This window comes from Xenopus tropicalis, chromosome 5, assembly GCF_000004195.4.
Source record: "Xenopus tropicalis strain Nigerian chromosome 5, UCB_Xtro_10.0, whole genome shotgun sequence".
Classification (NCBI taxonomy): Eukaryota; Metazoa; Chordata; class Amphibia; order Anura; family Pipidae; genus Xenopus; species Xenopus tropicalis.
The window spans coordinates 59,140,787-59,163,548 of NC_030681.2; the positions used below are offsets into that span (position 1 = coordinate 59,140,787).

The 22,762-nt window shown below is 40.6% G+C and overlaps 1 protein-coding gene across 5 annotated transcripts in view; it reads right to left on the minus strand.

The window, feature by feature from the left end:
- The window catches only part of ust (uronyl-2-sulfotransferase), a 95,679-nt gene extending 73,342 nt beyond the window's left edge, over positions 1-22,337 (minus strand). Inside the window, exon 1 of one of the 5 annotated variants that reach the window (XM_031902125.1) lies at positions 21,502-22,337. In XM_031902125.1, the coding sequence (XP_031757985.1) occupies positions 21,502-21,742 (241 nt within the window). In that variant the 5' untranslated portion in view covers positions 21,743-22,337. The remainder of the gene's footprint in view (positions 1-21,501) is intronic. The other 4 variants (XM_031902123.1, XM_018094281.2, XM_031902124.1 and 1 more) reach the window with 4 other exon arrangements.
- Between the last annotated feature and the right edge of the window lie 425 nt (positions 22,338-22,762).

The window sequence follows — 22,762 nt, forward strand, 5'->3', positions numbered from 1 at the left end:
ACTTGGAGTAAGGTTCTCAGTGGAGTCCTTCAGGGTTCTGTACTGGGTCCACTTTTGTTTAACTTGTTCATAAATGACTTAGGGGAGGGTATTGTAAGTAATGTATCAGTGTTTGCAGATGACACAAAACTCTGCAGACCAGTCAATTCTATCCAGGATGTGGCATCCTTGCAACAAAATCTTGACAAACTGGCAATCTGGGTGGGTAAGTGGCAGATGAAATTTAATGTGGATAAATGTAAAGTCATGAACCTGGGATGTAAAAATATGCAAGCCACTTATACCCTTAATGGGTCTGCACTAGGAAAATCCATAATGGAGAAGGACCTTGGAGTCCTTGTAGATAATAAACATGGCTGTAGCAAGCAATGCCAGGCAGCAGCTGCTAGGGCAAACAAGGTTTTGAGTTCTATTAAAAGGGGCATAGATTCACGGGAGGAGGGTTTAATTCTTCCCCTTTACAGAGTTCTGGTAAGGCCCCATCTAGAATATGCTGTTCAGTTTTGGTCTCCAGTGCGCAAATGGGACATTATTGAATTAGAGAGGGTCCAGAGAAGGGCAACTAACCTTGTAAAGGGTATGGAAAGTCTCAGTTATGAAGAAAGTCTGGCCAAGTTGGGTTTGTTTACACTGGAGATGAGGCGCTCAAGAGGTGACATGATAACTATGTATAAATATATAAGGGGATCATAGAATAATGCTTTATTTACCAGTAGGTCTTTCCAACTGACACAAGGGCACCCACTCCATTTAGAAGAAATTAGGTTCTGTTTAAATATTAGGAAAGGATTTTTTACTGTAAGAGCTGTGAAGTTGTGGAATTCCCTCCCTGAACAAGTCGTACTGGCTGATACATTATTTAGCTTTAAGAAGGGGCTGGATGGCTTTTTAGCAAGTGATGGAATACAAGGTTATGGGAGATAGCTCTTAGTACAAGTTGATCCAGGGACTGGTCTGATTCTTTCACTGCCAGCCGTTTTGGACCAAAGTGGAACTTCTACTGCCAGACAGTTTTTGAACATTTTGCACTGTTTCACTTTAGGGGCTTTTCCTTGGGGGAACTTTTAGTTTACCCAATAAAACTATATATCGATTTTTCAGGACAACCTAAGCTTTCAAAATATGGAGGAATTTTTGTGTAATTCCAATTCTGTAACAAGATATAGGCTTCTAAATGTCTAAAAAATGAAAACAAATAATATTTTCCATAATATAAACAAAAATTATTTTATGTACAAAAATACAACTGATTTGGAAAGTCCCATGTCTCCTGAACGTGCCAATACCAAATATATATAGTTTTATGGAGATTTCTCACTTGTATAGGTCAAAAACTCCCAGCAGTACCCTTCCAAATTTCCAAAGCACTGCTCCAGAAAGCTGCATACTTTAGATTTCAAGGTCACAAATTCCACTAACATAAGGTTTATCCCAGAAAATTATACATTTTTAGAAAGAACAGATTCTGTGGAATCCAGAATAGATAGAACTGTCTGTCTACTCCAAACTACCAAGTTGCAATGCTTTCCTAAAGTTATTGGTTTTTATCAAAATTTTTGAAATTTCTTAAAAATCGCTTCAAAGCTTCCTGTCTATAGTATCTTATCTCCTACAGGTCATAAAGTAACCAGATAAAACACCCTAAATATAAACGCCAGGGGTCCACTGAACAGTTTGATGCCCAATATGTATAGGTTTACTTAAGTATGCGGCATGTAGGGGCCCCAATGTGAACATACCCCCATATGATCATTCATTTCTGTCATTCCAGCTTCTGCAAAATCAACACATTTACATCATATTGTGTGGGATAACGCTACAAAAAAGTGCGCTCACCCCAGAAAGCCATATATTTGTGGAAAGTACACATTCCCCCGAATCTAAAATGGGTACCCATGTGTTTCTACTCCAAAGTATCAAGTCGCAAAGCTTTCCAAAAGTTGGCAATTTTGATAATATTTCCAAAAATCCTCTCAAAGCTTCCAGTTTACAGCATCTTATCTCCCATGTATCATTAGGTACCAAGATAAAACACCCTGAATTTGAACACCAGGGGTCCACTGAACAGTATGATGCCCAATATGTATAGGTTTACCTAAGTATGTGGCATGTAGGGGCCCCAATGTGAACATACACCATATGATCCGTCATTTCTGTCATTTCAGCTTCTGCAAAATCAACACATTTACATAATTTTGTGTGGGATAACGCTACAAAAATGTATGCTCACCCCAGAAAGCCATATATTTTTGGAAAGTTCACATTCCCCCGAATCTAAAATGAGTACCTGTGTCTTTCTACTCCAAAGTACCAAGCCGCAAAGCATTTCTAAAGTTAGCAATTTTGATGACAATTCCAAAAATCCCCTCAAAGCTTCCACTTTGCAGCATCTTATCTCCCACATTGCATTAGTTACCAAGATAAAACACCCTAAATTTGAACGCGAGGGGTCCCCTGAACAGTTTGATTCCCAATATGTATAGATGTGGCATGTAGGGGCCCCAATGGGAACATACCCCCATATGATCTGTCATTTCAGCTTCTGCAAAATCAACACATTTACATCATTTTATGTGGGATAAAGTTAGTAAAAAGTACACTCACCCCAGAAAGTCATATATTTTTGGAAAGCACACATTCCCCGAAATCTAAAATGGGTACCCATGTCTTTCTACTCAAAAGTACCAAGCCGCAAAGGTTTCCTAAGTTTGCCGATTTTATTACATTTCCAAAAATCACCTCAAAACTTCCAATATGCAGCATCTTATTTTCTATAGGTCATTAGGCACCAAGATAAAACACCCTAAATATGAACCCCAGAGGTCTACTGAACAGTTTGATGCCCACTGTACACAGGTCTATCAAAGCACATGGCACTTAGAGACCCCAAAATATACCTTGTGCACACTAATTTCATGGCTTACCTTTACCTAATTCATAAACACATGGCAGTTTTATGTGGGAGAGAAACTGCAGAAATATAGGGTTACCCCTGAAAACCATATATTTTTGGAAAGTACACGTTCAGACAAATCCAACATGGGTAAAGAGTCCTTTCTACACCAAAGTACCAATCTGCAAAGCTTTCCTAAAGCTAGTGGTTTCTATGAAATTTCAGAAAATCTACTAAAAATGTTGCAATTTGCCGCATTTATCTCACACAATTTCTTGCATACAAAGGAAAATAACTCCAAATAGGAATACCAGAGGTCTACTGAACAGTTTGATGCCCTATATGCATAGATTAACGAAATTATGCGGAGTACAGGGGCACCCAAATAAAAATAGTGCATTTGAATTTTCACATATGACGCTCCGGCTCGTGCAGTTTTTGCACCCGTTTATGTGTATTATGTGCCATAAGACCCCCTAACAGTATGGAGACCCTAGAAAACCATACATTTTCCGAAAGTACACATTCTGACAAAACAAAAATGGGTAAATACATCTTTCTACTGCAAACTACCAAACTACAAAGCTATGCTAAACAGAATGGTTTTTATAACATTTCTGAAAATTGTTACAAAGCTTGCATTTTGCCCCATTATATACCCCACATTTCATAACGTACCAACATAAAACACCATAAATATGAACACCAGGGGTCTACTGAACAGTTTGATGCCCAATATGCATAGATTTACCAAACTACGTGGGGTACAGAGGAAGCCAAATTGAAATACAGCAGACAAAATGTCCATGTGCAAGACCAGTAAAAAAGAACAATATGAAATGCAATAAAATCGCTAAAATCACAAAGAAAAACCCTAAAATCAATGTTTTGTTTTGTTTTTCCTAGTGATATCTGCAGTCAGAATCACAGTTTGAGTATTCTGGCTTGGGCAAATTAGTTTTACAGACAAAGTCAAGCTAACAACAACTATGCATAACTGAAAATGCAATAAAATGGCTAAAAATGCAATAAAATGACTAAAAATGCACCAAAATCACAGAAAATTTAATAAAAACACCAAAATAATACACAAAAGGTATTGCGCAGTGCGGTTAGCAAATACGCTATCCGCAATTACAAAATTACATAAGTGTGTAAGTGAGTGTGTACACATGGTAAAATGTGTTTTGAGTGCATGTGTGTGAGTGTGCAAGTAAGTGTGAGTGCTGTAAGTGCTGTGAAACCCCCCAACCCCCCTAAAATGTATGTGTGTGTGTGTAAGTGTGAGTATTAGTGCAATATGTGTGTGTGTGTGTGTGTATGTGTGTATGTAGCACTTATTTGTGGTCCAAGAGCTGAAGATCGCTGGAGGCAGACAGGAGATGCAGGAACAGCAGCTTTCTATGGTGAGTAGCCGGCACAGGAAGCGGGGGGGGGCAGAGGGGGAGTACAGGAAGTGAGGGAGAGAGAAGAAAAAGTTGGACACGTAGAATCTATGTGCCCGACTTTTTCTACGGGGCCCCTGGGCGATCGCGCCCCAGGGGCCACTGTTAACCCCCCATCGCTCGTTCTCTAGGGGGTTCTTTACTTTGCGATCGTTCTCTGCGCTCGGATTAAGCAGCGAGCGCAGAGAACGAGTGCAAAGTAAAGAAAACGTAGCTCCTACGTGCTGGGCGTTCGACGCCTTTTTATGCCAGCACGTAGGAGCTACGTGATTGGCAGGGAAAGGGTTAAATATAAGCTGATGCTACAGGTCTGATTATTACATTTAGATAATGATTGTACTGGTTTCAGAGCTGCCATGTAGAGTGGATCTAAATTAACCGCTAATCTGCCTTGCATTGTGACATTTATATTCTAATATATATATATATATATGGGCTTATTCTGTAAGACCATCGACAGTAATTCTATGCTACATGCCTCCAGTAATCACCCCCCTGCTACTATTAGGGGTATCCCCTATTCCCAATTTTTACGGACCATTAGAAACAATAGTAAACCAGAAGTAGCGGTAGAACAACTAAGGGATATGTTTGCTAGGTTCATTGAGCAGGGATATTCCGAGACTATGCTGGAGCAACAACTACAAAGAGCCCTCCAACATACACAAAATGAACTCTTACTAAAAACCAAGAGGGATACTAAAGATCCGCCACTGATCTTCTCCACTACCTTTACGGCAGCATCTGTACATTTGTCCCATAATATACGCAAGCATTGGCCTATGATTAATCCAGATGAATCTTTGTCTCTGCATTTGTCCAACAAACCACTGATGGGATACAGGAGAGGCAGTAGCCTTAGAAATCTGCTTGTGAGAACAGACTGTAAAAACCACAGGAAGGATCCTTTCAACTGGCTCTCAGCACAGAAGAAAATGGGATGCTACAGATGCCCTGATTGCATCACGTGCCGGTGCCTTCTCTCTGGCCCTGACTCTCCTCCCCCCCACACGGGCAAAAGGATCAAGATCAAACACCGGTTGACCTGTACCTCTAATTATGTCTACGTCTACATCATCACATGCCCATGCAGACTGTACTATGAGGGCAAAACAGTCAATATGCTAAAGGAAAGAATCGGAAATCATCGGTCAGCTATTAGCAAAGCCCTTAAAGAGGGAACATCAATCCAACCCGTTGCTAGGCATTTTGCCCAGCAACGACATCCGCTTCCAACATTCAAATGCATGGCAATTGACCAGCAGCTTCCTCTGTTAAGAGGTGGCAACAGAGACTTGGCCCTACTCCAAAGGGAGTCCAGATGGATTCACGTATTGGACTGTGTGGCCCCTCGGGGCCTGAATGAAATCTTACCACTTGGTTGCTTCATTTAACCTAATTTCTCATTATTGTTCCCTTGACGCAGCCGCCTGAAAGTCTATGCTACTAGGCTTGTGTTTGCATCTTTGTTGCAGTTTCTGTTCTGTATGTTTTGATCCCTTCTCTCCATTCCTTGGTCCGCCACTCCGTCCTATGCATGCACACATTTATTATGGAGGAATAATAAAAACCCATGTAAGATATATGCTTCGTTAAATTCTTTTTTGTTTTATTTTTGACAAATACTAACCAAAGTCCTGTGAGTGCTAGCCTTTATTGTAATTGTATCTTGTTATTTGATTTGCATTAGCACCCAGGCAGTGACCCCTTTTAGGTGGTGTGCTACCTTTGCTGGAACTATATATATATATATTTATATATATATACAGGTCCTTTTCAAAAAATTAGCATATTGTGATAAAGTTCATTATTTTCTGTAATGTACTGATAAACATTAGACTTTCATATATTTTAGATTCATTACACACAACTGAAGTAGTTCAAGCCTTTTCTTGTTTTAATATTGATGATTGTGGCATACAGCTCATGAAAACCCAAAATTCCTATCTCAAAAAATTAGCATATTTCATCCGCCCAATAAAAGAAAAGTGTTTTTAATACAAAAAAAGTCAACCTTCAAATAATTATGTTCAGTTATGCACTCAATACTTGGTCGGGAATCCTTTTGCAGAAATGACTGCTTCAATGCGGCGTGGCATGGAGGCAATCAGCCTGTGGCACTGCTGAGGTGTTATGGAGGCCCAGGATGCTTCAATAGCGGCCTTAAGCTCATCCAGAGTGTTGGGTCTTGTGTCTCTCAACTTCCTCTTCACAATATCCCACAGATTCTCTATGGGGTTCAGGTCAGGAGAGTTGGCAGGCCAATTGAGCACAGTAATACCATGGTCAGTAAACCATTTACCAGTGGTTTTGGCACTGTGAGCAGGTGCCAGGTCATGCTGAAAAATGAAATCTTCATCTCCATAAAGCTTTTCAGCAGATGGAAGCATGAAGTGCTCCAAAATCTCCTGATAGCTAGCTGCATTGACCCTGCCCTTGATAAAACACAGTGGACCAACACCAGCAGCTGACATGGCACCCCAGACCATCACTGACTGTGGGTACTTGACACTGGACTTCAGGCATTTTGGCATTTCCCTCTCCCCAGTCTTCCTCCAGACTCTGGCACCTTGATTTCCGAATGACATACTTTGGACCACTGAGCAACAGTCCAGTGCTACTTCTCTGTAGCCCAGGTCAGGCGCTTCTGCCGCTGTTTCTGGTTCAAAAGTGGCTTGACCTGGGGAATGCAGCACCTGTAGCCCATTTCCTGCACGCGCCTGTACACGGTGGCTCTGGATGTTTCTACTCCAGACTCAGTCCACTGCTTCCGCAGGTCCCCCAAGGTCTGGAATCGGTCCTTCTCCACAATCTTCCTCAGGGCCCAGTCACCTCTTCTCGTTGTGCAGCGTTTTCTGCCACACTTTTTCCTTCCCACAGACTTCCCACTGAGGTGCCTTGATACAGCACTCTGGGAACAGCCTATTTGTTCAGAAATTTCTTTTTGTGTCTTACCCTCTTGCTTGAGGGTGTCAATGATGGCCTTCTGGACAGCAGTCAGGTTGGCAGTCTTACCCATGATTGCGGTTTTGAGTAATGAACCAGGCTGGGAGTTTTTAAAAGCCTCAGGAATCTTTTGCAGGTTTTTAGAGTTAATTTGTTGATTCAGATGATTAGGTTAATAGCTCGTTTAGAGAACCTTTTCATGATATGCTAATTTTTTGAGATAGGAATTTTGGGTTTTCATGAGCTGTATGCCACAATCATCAATATTAAAACAAGAAAAGGCTTGAACTACTTCAGTTGTGTGTAATGAATCTAAAATATATGAAAGTCTAATGTTTATCAGTACATTACAGAAAATAATGAACTTTATCACAATATGCTAATTTTTTGAAAAGGACCTGTATATATATATATATATATATATATATATATATATATATATATATCCATAACCTCACTTTACTGACTGCAATACAAAGCATGTGTTATGAATTAGCAAGTAACTTGGATCTTCATAACTTAAGTCTGCTAAAAATCATTTAAATATTGAATAAACCCAATAGGCTTGTTTTGCCTCCAGCAAGGATTAATTATATCTTAGTTGGGATCAAGTACAAGGTACTGTTTTATTATTAGAGAGAAAAAGGAAATCATTTTAAAAAAATTATAATTATTTGCTTATAATGGAGTCTATGGGAGATGGCCTTTCTATAATTCGGAACTTTCTGGATAACAGGTTCTTGGATAAGCGATCCTATACCTGTACTTCATAAACAAGTGCATATATCTAATTGTGTTAAAAAGATTCACAGTCTATTATGCAGTAGCACATTTACAAAACCCATTTCTGTATATGACAACCCATTATAGCTATTCTATTTGCTTGCAAAAATGATTTTGTTAGGATTTTGCTAATATCATCAGTAAAGCAAAGTTTGGATTGTTTTAGTCATTCCTGGGATATATGAGTATCACCCGAATATGTCAGCAAGATGTCATAAATTGTCTGATGTGAGGTTTTTACCCGAAACATCTGCTACAAAATGAAATCAGACTTTCTTATGCCACCTTCATGCTCTTTAGCTTACAATCCAATCTTTCCTCACTTGCATTTACATTTATACAATGTATAATTAATCCATACATAGAAGGAGGATGAATTTTTTGTTTGGGGAGGCTAAAGATGGGCCATACATAGACTGACCTAAAGCTAATGTGAAACTTAGTGGATTCGCTACTGGTGTAAAAAATGAACCTCCCAACAACCTCTTGTGGTTCCCACTGACTTCCAGGAATACTGTGCAAAAGTGCGGGTGGGAGGGACAATCTGCAATTGGTCCTCTTATTTTTTTTAAACAATTGTTTGTTTATTGAGAATGTTCATACATACAGAAAAAAGAATGCGTTCAGTTGTCTACATATTCACTTTCCTATACATTTGGTAGATACCCTATGTTCAGTCACTGCGTGATGATGTTTCATTGTTTTCTCTGCAGGAAAAGGTGATGTACCGTGTTAGCCAGTCAAAAATGTTTACAGGGTAACCCTTTTGAAATAAAAAATAACAAAAGTGGTATAAAGGTGATACCTTTATTGGCTAACTAAGATAACCATAGCAAGCTTTCAGAACATTTTAGTTCCTTTTTCAAGCTGATTACAATGAAGCTGTGGTGCTCTCTGATATATATACAACATTCAGCTCATAGATCAAATAACCAGAAGAAAAGAATATCTGTGTGGAAGGTGTTAACAAAGTCATATAAAGGGGGGGGGGGGGGGGCTGCAAGGGACAAACAGATACAAACATATCCTGTACCTTATCTGTTTGTATCTGTTTGTCCCTTGCACCCCCCCCCCCCGTTTATATGACTTTGTTAACACCTTCCACACAGATATGCTGTCCAACTTCTGTGGTACAGAGGGTCAAATTTTTTGTAGCCTACATGGTAAAGGGCAGTTAATGGAAGCCAGTTTTGACCACTCCCCTTTGTTAAACCACACCCACTTTAAACCACACCCATGTTATCACAAGAGCTTTTAAGAGCATACCCTCATTAATGATGGTAGCGCAGCAAAAACCCAAATGGTTGGTGCCCACTGTAGGGATATCACTCTTCATTTATATGCTGCCTGTGTGCCCTATTCTGCCTGCCCTATGCTGCCTGTGTGTGCCATACGCTGCCTACCCTACGCTGCCTGTGTTTGCGATACGCTGCCTGACCTATGTTGCTTGTGTGTGCCATATGCTGCCTGCCCTATGCCGCCTGTGTTTTCCATACTCTGCCTGCCCTATGCTGCCTGTGTGTTAGGCGTATAAGCTGCAGTCCACCTGTGGGGTCACTGGGCCTGTAGTAATTATTGAGCCTAGTGTAAACCAAGGATGTTCCTATCCCTTCTACAATGGTTTGTAACAAAGATGCCAATGATGGGATGGGGATGGGGTAGCTTATTAAATCTTTGGGGAGGGTCCTTCTGATGGTGCATGGGGGCAGGGATATCCCAATAGTGCTGATATGGAGTCCGTCCAGGAAAGGAAAATCACGGTAAGTATGATACAATGTTCCCTTATCACATCTTTAAGGTGTGCTTGAAGGTGGCTTAATCTTTTTGAGCAAAAAGTTTAATTACATACACTGCACTGGAAAATTATTTTTCACTGGCGGAATGGTCACTAAAGAGCTTGTTTTAACAAGCTAAATTAAATTCACTCAAAATTTGTTTGCACGATGGCATTTTGCATTGCAAATATTTTTCAAATAAAGACTTTTAATAACTACTTTTATTACATTCCCCCTTGAAATATGAAATAAAACTGCATTAAGGGAAAACATTTTTTTCAATGTTATTGAAATTTGCACTTGTGTAAATAGTTAATGAGCCAACCATACAAAAGTAATAATGTGTAAGATTATTAAGATAACTAAAGTTCTACAGTATATCTTACAAATGCCAGTGCGTAAGTACCCTAAAGCCTTGTGCATGTCCATTTCATTTGTAAATGCAATCATAATAACTGCTGATATATTAAACTGGATACAGTGACAAACATGGGCACAAAATATTTGCCTTCTTTGGAATCAGAAAACTGAAAACCCAAACCATTAAAAAAATTAAAATAAAAACCAGATTAACATGGTGAGTGTGAATAGGGAAAATACCAAAAAGCACAAAATGGAGTAATTAAATTTAGTTAACCATTAAAACCAATTTAGAATTAGAATTAACTGGCCTTCTGTTTGAAAATACACATCTGATTGCTTACTATGGTTTTAAAAACCCAGTTAGAAACTTTGTATCTTTTATTACATTAGCCACAAATATTCAATTCAATATAAGCATGTTATTTATAATCGGATGTATTTTTAATTTACAATGTTATCAAATCATATTAAACATTTTTACAGCGGACTGTAAAAGTTGAACAAAAAATATGCTCAATGAGAAGATTTATGCCTGTACCTGAATACATTTAACGCAAATCCAATCTAGCTTTTGCGAACCAAGAATCAAAGAATATTATTATTTTTTTTCCATTTATGATTTTTATTCCATTTCCCCTTTAGCGTCATGAAAACAACATTTTGAAATACTTGTCATTAGTTATGCTGTACATGTTTCTTTCCACTCAGCTGTAAAATCAAACCCTAAAATAACATATTCCATTCATCTAAAACTTATGAGAATCCTTTTTCCATGTGAATGTCAAACATAAAGCTTAAATATTACATTACTTCTGAAAACCTGATTTAGAATTTAATTTTAGCAGACAAATATTACTCTTCTTTTTGAAGTGTTAAATACAATGCCTTGAAAACAGTATTTGTTTTTCAGGACATGAACAAAATTAAAAGTTCAGGACAAGGATATCTATTAAAATTTTGTTGATAATTGCAGGCTGAGAACCAGACTCTAAGCCTTCTCTTGTGTATGTTTGTGATTTTTTTTAACCTCTATATGTTACTGACTGCACAGCGAGTGTGGGAGCTGCTAAGTGAATGTTGCATGTGATCCAAGTGTTGCATGTGAATTAAGTGTTTAGCAGGAGTTAAAAACAAAAAGGCGTTTAAATCTAAAATGGCAATATACGAGGGATTGCACTCGGGAGACTGCAAGTACCCAGTGGCAATATGAGTTCCAGTATGATTGCCGGTGTTACTCAGTGTGGATCTTGTCACATGCATGTGATCCTGAAGCAGCAGTTCCATGCAGCATTTACTTGTGGGTTTTCCTATTGGAATTTGAAGTGCAGAATCTAAGGGGGGAACTGGCAGCACTGAGGGCAACTGCAAACATGGGGGAGAACAGAAGGCTCACTGAGCAACCACTGGCAGGGGCCAGTGTAGTGGGGGGTGGAGAAGGGGCAGTGGAGGTTAATGAGGGAGACAGGTTTGTGACAGTTAAGAGGGGAAGTAGGGGATGCAAGGGTAGGGTGGCTGGTTCACAGCTTGTACAAACTAACAGATTTGGTGCTTTAGGTGAAGATGCTGGGGAAGACAGCTCTGAGCTAGCATGTATGGAGAAGGGTGACTCAGAGCACCCTGGGAGCCGGCACCTCTAATACAGGTGGAGTAGTGCTAGGAAGGGAAGGCAGGCTATAGTTGTAGGGGATTCAATTATTAGAAAGGTGGATAGGGTAATTTGTTGCAAAGACCCTACATGCCGAACTGTGCGTTGCTTGCCTGGTGCTAGGGTTCGGCATGTGGTGGAACGAGTAGACAAATTGTTGGGAGGGGCTGAGGAAGACCCGGCGGTCTTGGTACACATAGGTACCAATGACAAAGTTAGAGGAGGGGGGGGAAGTCCTCAAGAACAATTTTAAAAAGTTGAGGGAGTGGACTTCCAAGGTAATTTTCTCAGGCCACGAGCAACTTTAAGAAGGCAGCGGGGGCTTAGGGAGATTAATGCGTGGCTGAGAGATTGGTGCAGGGAGGAGGGCTTTGGGTTTCTGCAGAACTGGGTTGATTTCTCAATTGGCTACAGGCTCTTTGCCAGGGATGGGCTGCACCTCAATGATGGTGCAGCTGCTTTGGGGGAAAAGATGGCTAGAGGGTTGGAAGAGATTTTAAACTAGAAGTGGGGGGGGAGGGTGCAGCGGTTAATTCAGTGGTAGACAGGATAGATGAGGTAGTGGGCATAGTAAGGAAAAATGGGGAAGGAGACTTGCATCGGGGTACTGATAATGGCAGGGAGGCCCATAAGTTGTTTATGCGACATTCTCATGCTGGTACCAGTATTAAATGTATGTTTACTAATGCAAGGAGTCTGACTGGTAAAATGGGAGAGCTGGAGGTACTATCGTTGGAGCGGAAATATGATGTGATTGGCGTTGCTGAAACTTGGTTGAATGAGTCGCATGACTGGGCAGTTAATATTGGGGGTTACACATTATTTCGGAGGGACAGGGGCAATAGAAAAGGAGGAGGACTGTGTCTGTTTGTTAAGCAGCAATTAAAAGCAAATATTAAGGAGAAAGTGATGGGGGTAACAGAGGGAGCTGAATCCTTATGGGTTGAGCTTCTCACAGATAGTAAAGAATCTACCAAATTAATTGTAGGGGTATGCTATAGACCCCCTAATGTAAGTGAAGAGGAGGAGGCTCAGCTCCTGTTGCAAATAGAAAAGGCTGCTAGTTTGGGGAAAGTGATAATAATGGGGGATTTTAATTATCCTGATATTGACTGGAGCAATAGTACTGACAGGACAGTAAATGGGAACAAGTTTATAAACTTGCTGCATGACAACTTAATGTCACAGGTGGTTGAGGAGCCAACCAGGAACCATGCTATATTGAATCTAGTGACCCAGAACATATAACAAATGTGCAAGTGCTTGAACCCCTGGGTAACAGTGACCATAATGTTATTTCACTTGATGTTTGGTGCAGGAAACAAATTTACACTGGGGCAACAAAGACACTGAATTTTAGAAAAGCAAATTTTACCCCCATAAGGGCAGAGCTTCAGGGCATAGATTGGGGCATTATGTTTTCTGATAAAAACACAGAGCAGAAAAGGATGTCATTTAAAATGATATTAAATATTACTGTTCTCAATTTATTCCATTAATAAGAAAAAGTAGAAGTGTTAAGAATCACTCTATGAGGCTTAACTCTGAGGTAAAGAAGTTAATAGGGAAAAAAAGGAAAGCTTTTAAGAAATATAAGTCAGAGGGGACAGTAGCTGCATATAATGAATATAAACACTATAACAAGTGTTGTAAAACAGCAATCCGGAAGGCTAAGATAGAAAATGAGGAGCGCATTGCGGCAGGGGCTAAAACTAACCCCAAAAAGTTTTTTAAGTATATTAATAGTAAAAAGATGCATGTTGAGGGTGTGGCCCCATTGAGTTATAGTAACAATATGGTTACAGCGGATACAGAGAAGGCAGATGTGCTTAACCAGTTCTTTTCTTCTGTGTATACAGTAGAGGAGTCAGAGTGCCAAGTCCCACCCAATAGCTGCACTGTTGCCTCAACTCCAACTATGCAGTGGTTGACACAGGATATGGTGCTTAAAGAGTTACATTAGATAAATGTTAACAAGGCACCTGGGCCAGATGGAATACACCCTCGGGTACTGAGAGAGTTAGGGTCAGATTTACAGTGGCCTTTGTTTCTGATAGTCTCAGACTCATAGGGACTGGAAGAAGGCGAATGTCATTCCTATATTTAAAAAGGGAGTAAGATCTCAGCCTGGCAATTATAGGCCTGTAAGTTTGACATCCGTGGTGGGTAAGTTATCTGAAAGCTTTTTAAGGGATCATTTACAAAATTATGTACTGAAGAATGGCTGGCATTATGTGCAGTAATCAGTATGGCTTTATGAACGACAGGTCATGCTGGACAGTGGGGATGCAGTAGATATAATCTATTTGGATTTTGCCAAAGCATTTGATACCGTTCCCCACAAATGACTGCTTTCTAGACGAAGGTCTATTGGTCTTAGTGAAGTTGTTTGCATATGGATAGAAAACTGGCTACAGGATCAGGTACAGAGGGTGGTTGTTAATGGTACATTCTTTACTTGGAGTAAGGTTCTCAGTGGGGTCCCTCAGGGTTCTGTACTGGGTCCACTTTTGTTTAACTTGTTCATAAATGACTTAGGGGAGGGTGTTATAAGCAATGTATCAGTGTTTGCAGATGACACAAAACTCTGCAGACCAGTCAATTATATCCAGAATGTGGCATCCTTGCAGCAGGATCTTGACCAGCTGGCAATCTGGGCAGCTAAGTGGCAGATGAGATTTAATGTGGATAAATGTAAGGTCATGCACCTGGGATGTAAAAATATGCAAGCCACTTATACCCTTAATGGGTCTGCACTAGGCAAATCCATAATGGAGAAGGACCTTGGAGTCCTTGTAGATAATAAACTTGGCTGTAGCAAGCAATGCGAGGCAGCAGCTGCAAGGTTTTGAGCTGTATTTAATACAGCTCAAGGTTTTGATCCAGGGACTGGTCAGGGACTGGTCCGATTGCCATCTTGGAGTCAGGAAGGAATTTTTTCCCCTCTGCGGCAAATTAGAGAGGCTTCAGATGGTTTTTTTTGCCTTCCTCTGGATCAACTAGAAGTTAGGCAGGTTATATATAGGCATTATGGTTGAACATGATGGACGTACGTCTATTTTCAACCTAACTTACTATGTTACTATGTTACCCACTGTGTTGGCCCAGATGCAGTTACACAGATGAAATCCATTCCATGTGCCTGCACCCAGCCAGACTGATGCAGTGGCTGCGGGTGCACAAAGGAGAAGGCACCCTGCATTTGTCTGCAGGCTAAGAATCATTCCCATATTACAGTAGCCTTAGAATTGTTCAATAGCCAAAGGCTATTAAATACTTGAACTTTCCCAGCAAAAGTCAATTATGCAAAAGTAGGCAATCCAAAGGTTTTAGACACCTGTGTTACAGCGTAGAATAAGGTACTATTAAAGTAGGTTGTGATTAAGATTAGGGTACTAGGGGTGCAAAATATCTGTATTTTTCCAAATATGTATAGTCTGTTAATGGGCACCACAGCCAGGGCACTCTGTGGAAATGCACATGTACATATCAAAAACAGGTACTGGATACAGGGCACCTGCTCAGTGTGCGCATTCATATGCCCCTATAAGAACACTTGGACCATGCGTTGGCACCCTGCAACAGACCTAGGTCTATTGCACCTCTTCCCACCCTAAGGGGCTGATTTACTAACCCACGAATCCGACCCGAATTGGAAAAGTTCCGACTTGAAAACGAACATTTTGCGACTTTTTCGTATGTTTTGCGATTTTTTCGGATTCTGTACGAATTTTTCGTTACCAATACGATTTTTGCGTAAAAACGCGAGTTTTTCGTATCCATTACGAAAGTTGCGTAAAAAGTTGCGCATTTTGCGTAGCGTTAAAACTTACGCGAAAAATGCGCAACTTTTCGCGTAAGTTTTAACGCTACGCAAAATGCGCAACTTTTTACGCAACTTTCGTAATGGATAGGAAAACTCGCGTTTTTACGCAAAAATCGTATTGGATCCGAAAAATTCGTAAAGAATCCAAAAAAATCGCAAAACATACGAAAAAATCGCAAAGTACCGATCATTACGAAAATACGCAATCGGACTCCATTCGACCCGTTCGTGGGTAAGTAAATCAGCCCCCAAGTGTTGATGCCATAGGTTCCCTTTAACAGGAGGTTTAACATGTATCGCTCTTCATTTTACAGTTCAAAATGTGGTGACAAATGTCGAGTTTTAAGCTAATAGCATACATAGTGTCTCTCTGCCAATGAATTTCATCAGCAGGAGAAATGTGCAGTGCCTTATGTCACTAATATAAATGGAAACTACCTGTCATTACTTATGTAAAGAGGTTTTTAGCCTGAAAACCCTCAATAGGTTTGTTTGTTTGTTTGTATGAATGCATGAAAAACAAAGCCACAGACATGGTATGACCAAAAGCAATTAATTCTTCCACCCAGTAAAAAGGCCAACAATAATTTTCTTGCAAAAAAAAAAAAAAAATAGAGTCTCCAGCAGGCAATGGTCCTGAATATTTTTTGGCCCCTGCATATAGTTTTACATAGTAAATTTGGGTTGAAAATATGACAAAAGTCCATCAAAATCAATGTTTTAAAAAAAACCTTGATGTATACAAATCTGAATCTGTACACTCACATAAATAAACTGTATATAACAATACCTATACTATGTTGATACTACATTTATCATAGCTTTGGATATTATTCTTATGCAAAAAGTCCTCCAAGTCCTTAAAGGAGACATATCCTATAAAATCCTGCTGATTTATTGAGAAATTCCACAAAAACCCCACTAGCCCCGCCCATCTGTTCCACATCCTGCTGGCTGAATCCTCTGGATGAGCTGGGGAGCCGGCGGCCCTCCGTACCCTGCACTGTAGGATAGGAACCAATCAGCAGCTAGGCTGACCTGATAGGGAACTGAAGCCTGTCTGTGCTTGTGTGAGTGCAGGGCTGTGATTGGCTCTCCCCCTCCTACTGTGCTTCTGGCAGGGACCGTTAGGACACGCCCACTCTTCATTTCAAACTCGGACAGAGAAGCGATAGGATCTATAGGGAGCTCCAATAAAGGGGCCATTGTTACAGATAGGGTTAATGTTTAGCCCAAAGGGAAACCATCACCGGATATTATTCATAACAAAATTAGGGGTTTTCCCATTTATCCAATATGTCTCCTTTAAAGCCCATATTTATATTTATATATATCACACAGAGGAGCACGCCCTATACAAGTCCAATTGCCCTTGGTGCAGGTCAAAAACAAAAATATAATAGAAAGAGTGCTGCACATACAGGGACTTGATACAAAAGAAGAAGTGTTTTTATTGAAAAAATTCCAACGTTTCAAGCACAACCAGTGCTTTTCCTCAGGGACAAAGGTTTGTGTGTGCGGCACTCTAGCCACTTTAACCCTTTACAAGCCAACCACTATACAATCTACAGAGCCATCATAAAAGGACCATAGTGCCATTGCCACAGAAAATCAATACTAAAGGAAAAAGGGTTGCAAGGACCCTAAACGCCGAACTGTCTGTTGTTTGCATGGCACTGGGGTGGTCATGTGGTGGAACAAGTAGACAGATTATTGGCAGGAGCTGGTAAAGAGCTACATTACCTGTGCTTTGGGTTTTTAGAGAATTGGGATCATTTTTAAGCTAGAGGCCCTTTGCAAGTGATGGCTCCACCTTAATGATGATGGTGCAGCTGCTTTAGGGGAGAGGATGACTAGAAGGCTGGAGGAGATTTTTAACTAGGCATGGGGGAGGGCGCAGTAAGTAATTTTGTGGAAAACAGGTTAGATGCAGTTTTAGGCAATGCAAGGGAAAAATGAGGGGTGGAGGGGGGGGTATCGATAATGGGAGAGATGATACAAATACAAGTTGTATTTACACAATTTACAAGCTGGTACCAGTATTAAATATTTTTACAAATGCAAGAAGTCTGACTGACAAAATGAGCGGGAGGTACTGGCACTGGAAGAGAAATATGATGTAATTGGCATTGCTGAAACATAGCTGAATGAGTCATGCAACTGAGCAGTAAAATAGGCGGCTATACTTTGTTTCAGTGGGACAGGGGAATGAAAACAAATTTGTCACATGACAATTTTATGTCACAGGCTGTTAAAATCATGTTGCTATAGATCTTGTAATCTTGTATAGATCTTGATCTTGTACCAACCCTGAATGTATAGCAAATGTATATAAACTTAATGTTTGTTGGGAAAAACAAATTTACACTGGGGCAACAAAGACTATAAATTTCAAAAAGCTAAATTTAGTTCCTTAAGCCAGAAATTAAAAACTACAAATCAGTGGGGGCAGAAGCTGTGTTTAAAGAATATAAATACTATATCAAGTGTTCTAAATCAGGTAGGCATGATAGAAAATAAGGAAATGATTGGCGCACAGGCTAAAACAACCACCCAAAAAATTTCAAGTATATTAATAGTAAAAAGATGTGGGTTGAGAGCATAGCTCCATTAAATAATGGAAATAATTTAGTTAAAAAAGGACACAGAAAGAATGTACTTTATCAATTCTTTCCTTCAGCATATACATTCTTTCATGACCCACTTGATGGCACACATGGCTAAGCTGAAACAAGTCAGTGGTTGACACAGGATATAGTACAATAAATATTCACTAAAAATTAATGTGAACAAGGCACCCTTGGGTACTCAGGGCCGGATTTCAAAACCGGCCACCCCGAGGCCACCCCCGGTCGCACGCCCCCCCCCCCCCGAGTGCGCATGTGCGAAGGGGGGTGTGTTTTTTAGGGGCATGCGCATGCGTGAACAGCGGGGGCGGGCGGTAGGGGTTGGGGATCCAAGCGGCCATGCGCCGTAGGCCAAACTAGCATACGGAGCAGTGGGGAGAAGTCCCCATTGCTCCGTATGGGAACACAAATTTAAAAATTTTGGTGCGGCGGGGCGGCATGCCGCCCCCAGGTTTCTGCCGCCCTAGGCCCGGGCCTTTGTGGCCTCTCCACAAATCCGGGCCTGTGGGTACTTATAGAGCTAAGTTTTAGCCAGGTCTCTTTTTTTAAATGTCAATCTCATCTGGTATCAATTGGAGTAAAGATGATATAATGTAATGTGATTTCATTAAGGTGGGCAAGTTATTTGAAAGTTTGCTAAGAGATTGTCAAAGCCTGACAGCCCAAAAAGCGGTTGAAGGCTGGACCAAGGAGGAAGCTGTATTCAGAGAGTCCAATTTGCAGTATCCAAAGGGTCAAGAAAGTTCAAAGCCAAATTTGATTTAGCAGAACTTTAGACTCATACATATAGGCCACATAGTCATTGGCTGCTCGAGCATCCCAAAGGAGGAAGTCCTAGGTAAAGAATTGGGGATGTTGACCACAGACACACAGGAAAGGTGATCTCCCCTAAGTGATGAGAGGCATTGTTATGAGTGAAATCTGCCCACAGAAGAACATCGGGCCAGTCATCCTGAAAAAGAGATGCATGCCATTGCTTGAGATCTTGATTTACTTTTATTCATACAGCAGCTACATTCGACTGAGGGTGATAAGCAGAGGAAAACTGGATATGCTGATGGATTTGCACAAGGAATGCCATAATTTGCAAATGAATCGGGATCAGACAATTTCTGCTGGAAATTAATGGAGGTGAAAAATGTGATGAATAAAGAGTTGATAGAGTTCCACAGCAGATGGGAGTTTACGTAAAGGAATGAAATATGCCATATTGCTGAAGGGATTAATAACCATCCATATGACTATGTTCCTTTTGGAATGATTCAATTTAACAATTAACTCCATGGCTAAGTGGTTCCAAGATCGAGAGGGAATAGGTAAAATTTGCAGAAGACCATATGGAAGGAAATGGTAGGGTTTAGAAGACAGCACAGGCAAAGACCAATAAAATCTCTTTTCTGCCTGGAAGGTCACTATACTAGAAAATTTAGCAAATCCAGAGTCTTTTTCCAGGTGACCCACTTGTTTAAAACTGTTGGTCTGTTATAAAATGGAAAGATGATGTTCCGGAGGAATATAAGCCATAGCAATGGGGGTGTCTCTAGGTGCAGAAGACTAAGCAGACTGAATCTGAAAAGCAAATTAGGGGAGCAGAGAAGTAACAATCCTGCTAGGGAGAATAATTCAATCTTTGTCGTCACTGCATCACTGCAATCTGCCTTTTTATTCCTGGTACCTGGACAATAATTAAGAGTAAGAAGAGTGCCCAACAAGCCTTTCAAGGATCAATCTGTTGAGAGCCTGAATATGTTCCAGGTTCTTTTGGCCAGTACAGATGGTGATGGGATGCGGTGTGCCCTCTAGAAGATGTCGCCACTCCTCTAAAGCTAACTTGACAGTGAGTAACTCTCAATGACGTAGTTCTGCTCAGAGGAGGAACATTTCATAGAAAAATCAGCTTTAATAAAGAAGGGCTGAGTTGGGTCAGGATATCTAAAGACTGGAGCTGAAGCAAAAGACTCTTTCAAAGGTTTAAAATCTTGCAAGGCTTGTGGTGGCCAAGTGTAAGATTTCCCACCTTTTCAGATGAGAACCAGGATACCATCTGTGCAAGAAGAGATTGCCTTGATAAATTACCTGTAATAGTTTAGCAGGAGCTGGTGTTTAAAGTAAATTGAGAACACAAGTACAGTCATAAAAAGTATTTTATTCAGAGACGGGGTTGTTTTAATAAATGGGCAACAGGGCATTTGCTCTGGACTCACCATCAGACTATTCATCTGCTAAAATTTGGGACTGAAGCATCCCTCAAATAATGACAAAGCTTTACTGCAAAATAATTTCCATTTCTTCTTTGTTTCTGTTGGAACAAGTGTTCATAAGAAACCTTGCTTTTCATTTATAGTGGAGACTGTAAGGCAGATTTGGTTTGGTTTGGCTGATTTCAACCATGTTGCTCAACTGCCTGGGCATGTAATGTCAGCTTGGTGTCAGATAGGACATCCTGCCTAGAACACTTTGTTAGCGAATGCATTGTGCTTCAGAAAAGTAGGAGTAAGGGGTTAAGCTGCTTCTCTTCACTTCCTATAAGATTCAATCATACAGGCTGTTGGCCAAAACACCAAAAGCACTGAACCAGTACTGTGTAGTGTCAAATCTAATGTATTGGCTTTTAACACATGACAATTGGTTCTAGGCAACCCTATAATATGACCAATTATGGCCCTTAAGTGATTAGTGTACTAAAACCTACAGGTTGCACATCACTGTGATTGAGGATGGATGAATGCATGCACATACACATAAATATAGGCAGACAGATATATAACACACAAAAAGGCATGGGATGATTGGTAATAAATACATTGAAATATAAAACCATATACATAGTTATAAAGAGAATTGAAGTAAGAAGATATCATACCCAGGACAGTACTACAATCTGAACTTTAAGTGTAAGAAAAAAAAAGTTTTGACAATTGAAAATTCAGTATTACCATCAACTTGTTATTCCTACAACTTTCAAAGCTCAGAAACACTAAACACATTCATTTACACAACAGTGTCTTCAAAGTTTTCATTTTGGCATTAGCAGTTAGTTCATAGGGGCTATACTTGGTTCAGAACAGAACTGACCCCTAACGCCTACACAAAGTACAGTTACTCATGTGGGTGCAAGTTGAAGGGACGTCACTGCTACTTATATGTATAAGGTAGACACAAGCTGTTACACAAACGTAATGTAATCCAGCGACTTACCTAAATAGTGGCGGAGCTGCAGCAGGATATGCGGGGGTCCCCCGTTTAGTTGGTAGAAAAGGGAACCCACGCAAAAAAATATAAGAGAGGCCATGCAGAAGCCATAATCACGCAGGGATAAATGCTGGGGCACGGCATAGAGACAGCCTTTGTTGACATTGTTCTTATGTACATGATTACAGCTGCTGATTTGCTTCTTCATCATATACCCTCCTTCTACTGCCCGGCAGAAAGAGGTCATCCATTCGCCCGATGAGGACACGAGCAGCTTTCTGGTTCATTGGAGAAGCTAAACACACTTTTTACTGTAGGCTTTACATTCAGATTGTTCTCTCCATCGCTTCCGATTACTCACGCTGTGTGTGTGTGTGTTTGTGTGGCATTCGGTGGGGGGAGAAAAGTTCAGCTTTCCTTTCTCTTTTCAGTCAGTCTGCACTGCATTAACCCTCCCCCTCTTCCTTTCTGCATCCCTCCCTACCCCTTTTCTTTCTATCTTTTTACTTCTCTCCCTCTATCTTCTTGCACCTCCCGTTCAGCTCTCCCATCCTCTGCCCTCTTGCATCTTTCACTCTACCCAGCGCTGTGCTGAATCTCTTTCTGTGGCACTGACGGCACTGACCCACAGGAAGATGTCTTTTCGTAGCTCAGGGCAGATGGGAGGACGTGCCAAATCAGCTAAAATCATTACAGTTTAGTTCCGTGTCAGATTACGCCTTCTTTTCTCTCTAAAACAGTAAGCTTTTTTTTCTATTGGTGGAAGTAGGAAAAAAAGTTTTCATTTGTCGCTTTCTGTACTCTCCTCCCCCTAGAATTCGATAATAATTTTTCTTATTTTCTACTCCAGCGACCCCTTTAGGCTTTGAATGGAAAAAAACAGGCAGTGTGTGTGTGTGTGACCATGCAGTTTCTGGAGGATTTCCCTATATGTATGTGGAAAACCACTGTCTGTTTAAGGACGTTTGTGTGCGAAATGGCAGTGGGTGCTGCTCCCAACTCAATCAAAAGATCAACTTTTAACTTAAAATTCTTAATCTTGCCTGTCTCCTTCAGTTAAATTCGGAATAATTCCCATATACGTAAGCAATTATTCCAGGCTGTAGAATACTTTTTTTTCTGCTTCCTACTCTCTCTGCCCACCTCCCTCTGTACTGCTCCCTGGTCTCTGTGGCAACCTCCTTCCAGCTTGCTACCTGATTCTTCCGTGCTAAATCATTCTACCCCGTTACCTATGAGAAAGTGATTAATCAGGGCTGCTCCCTAC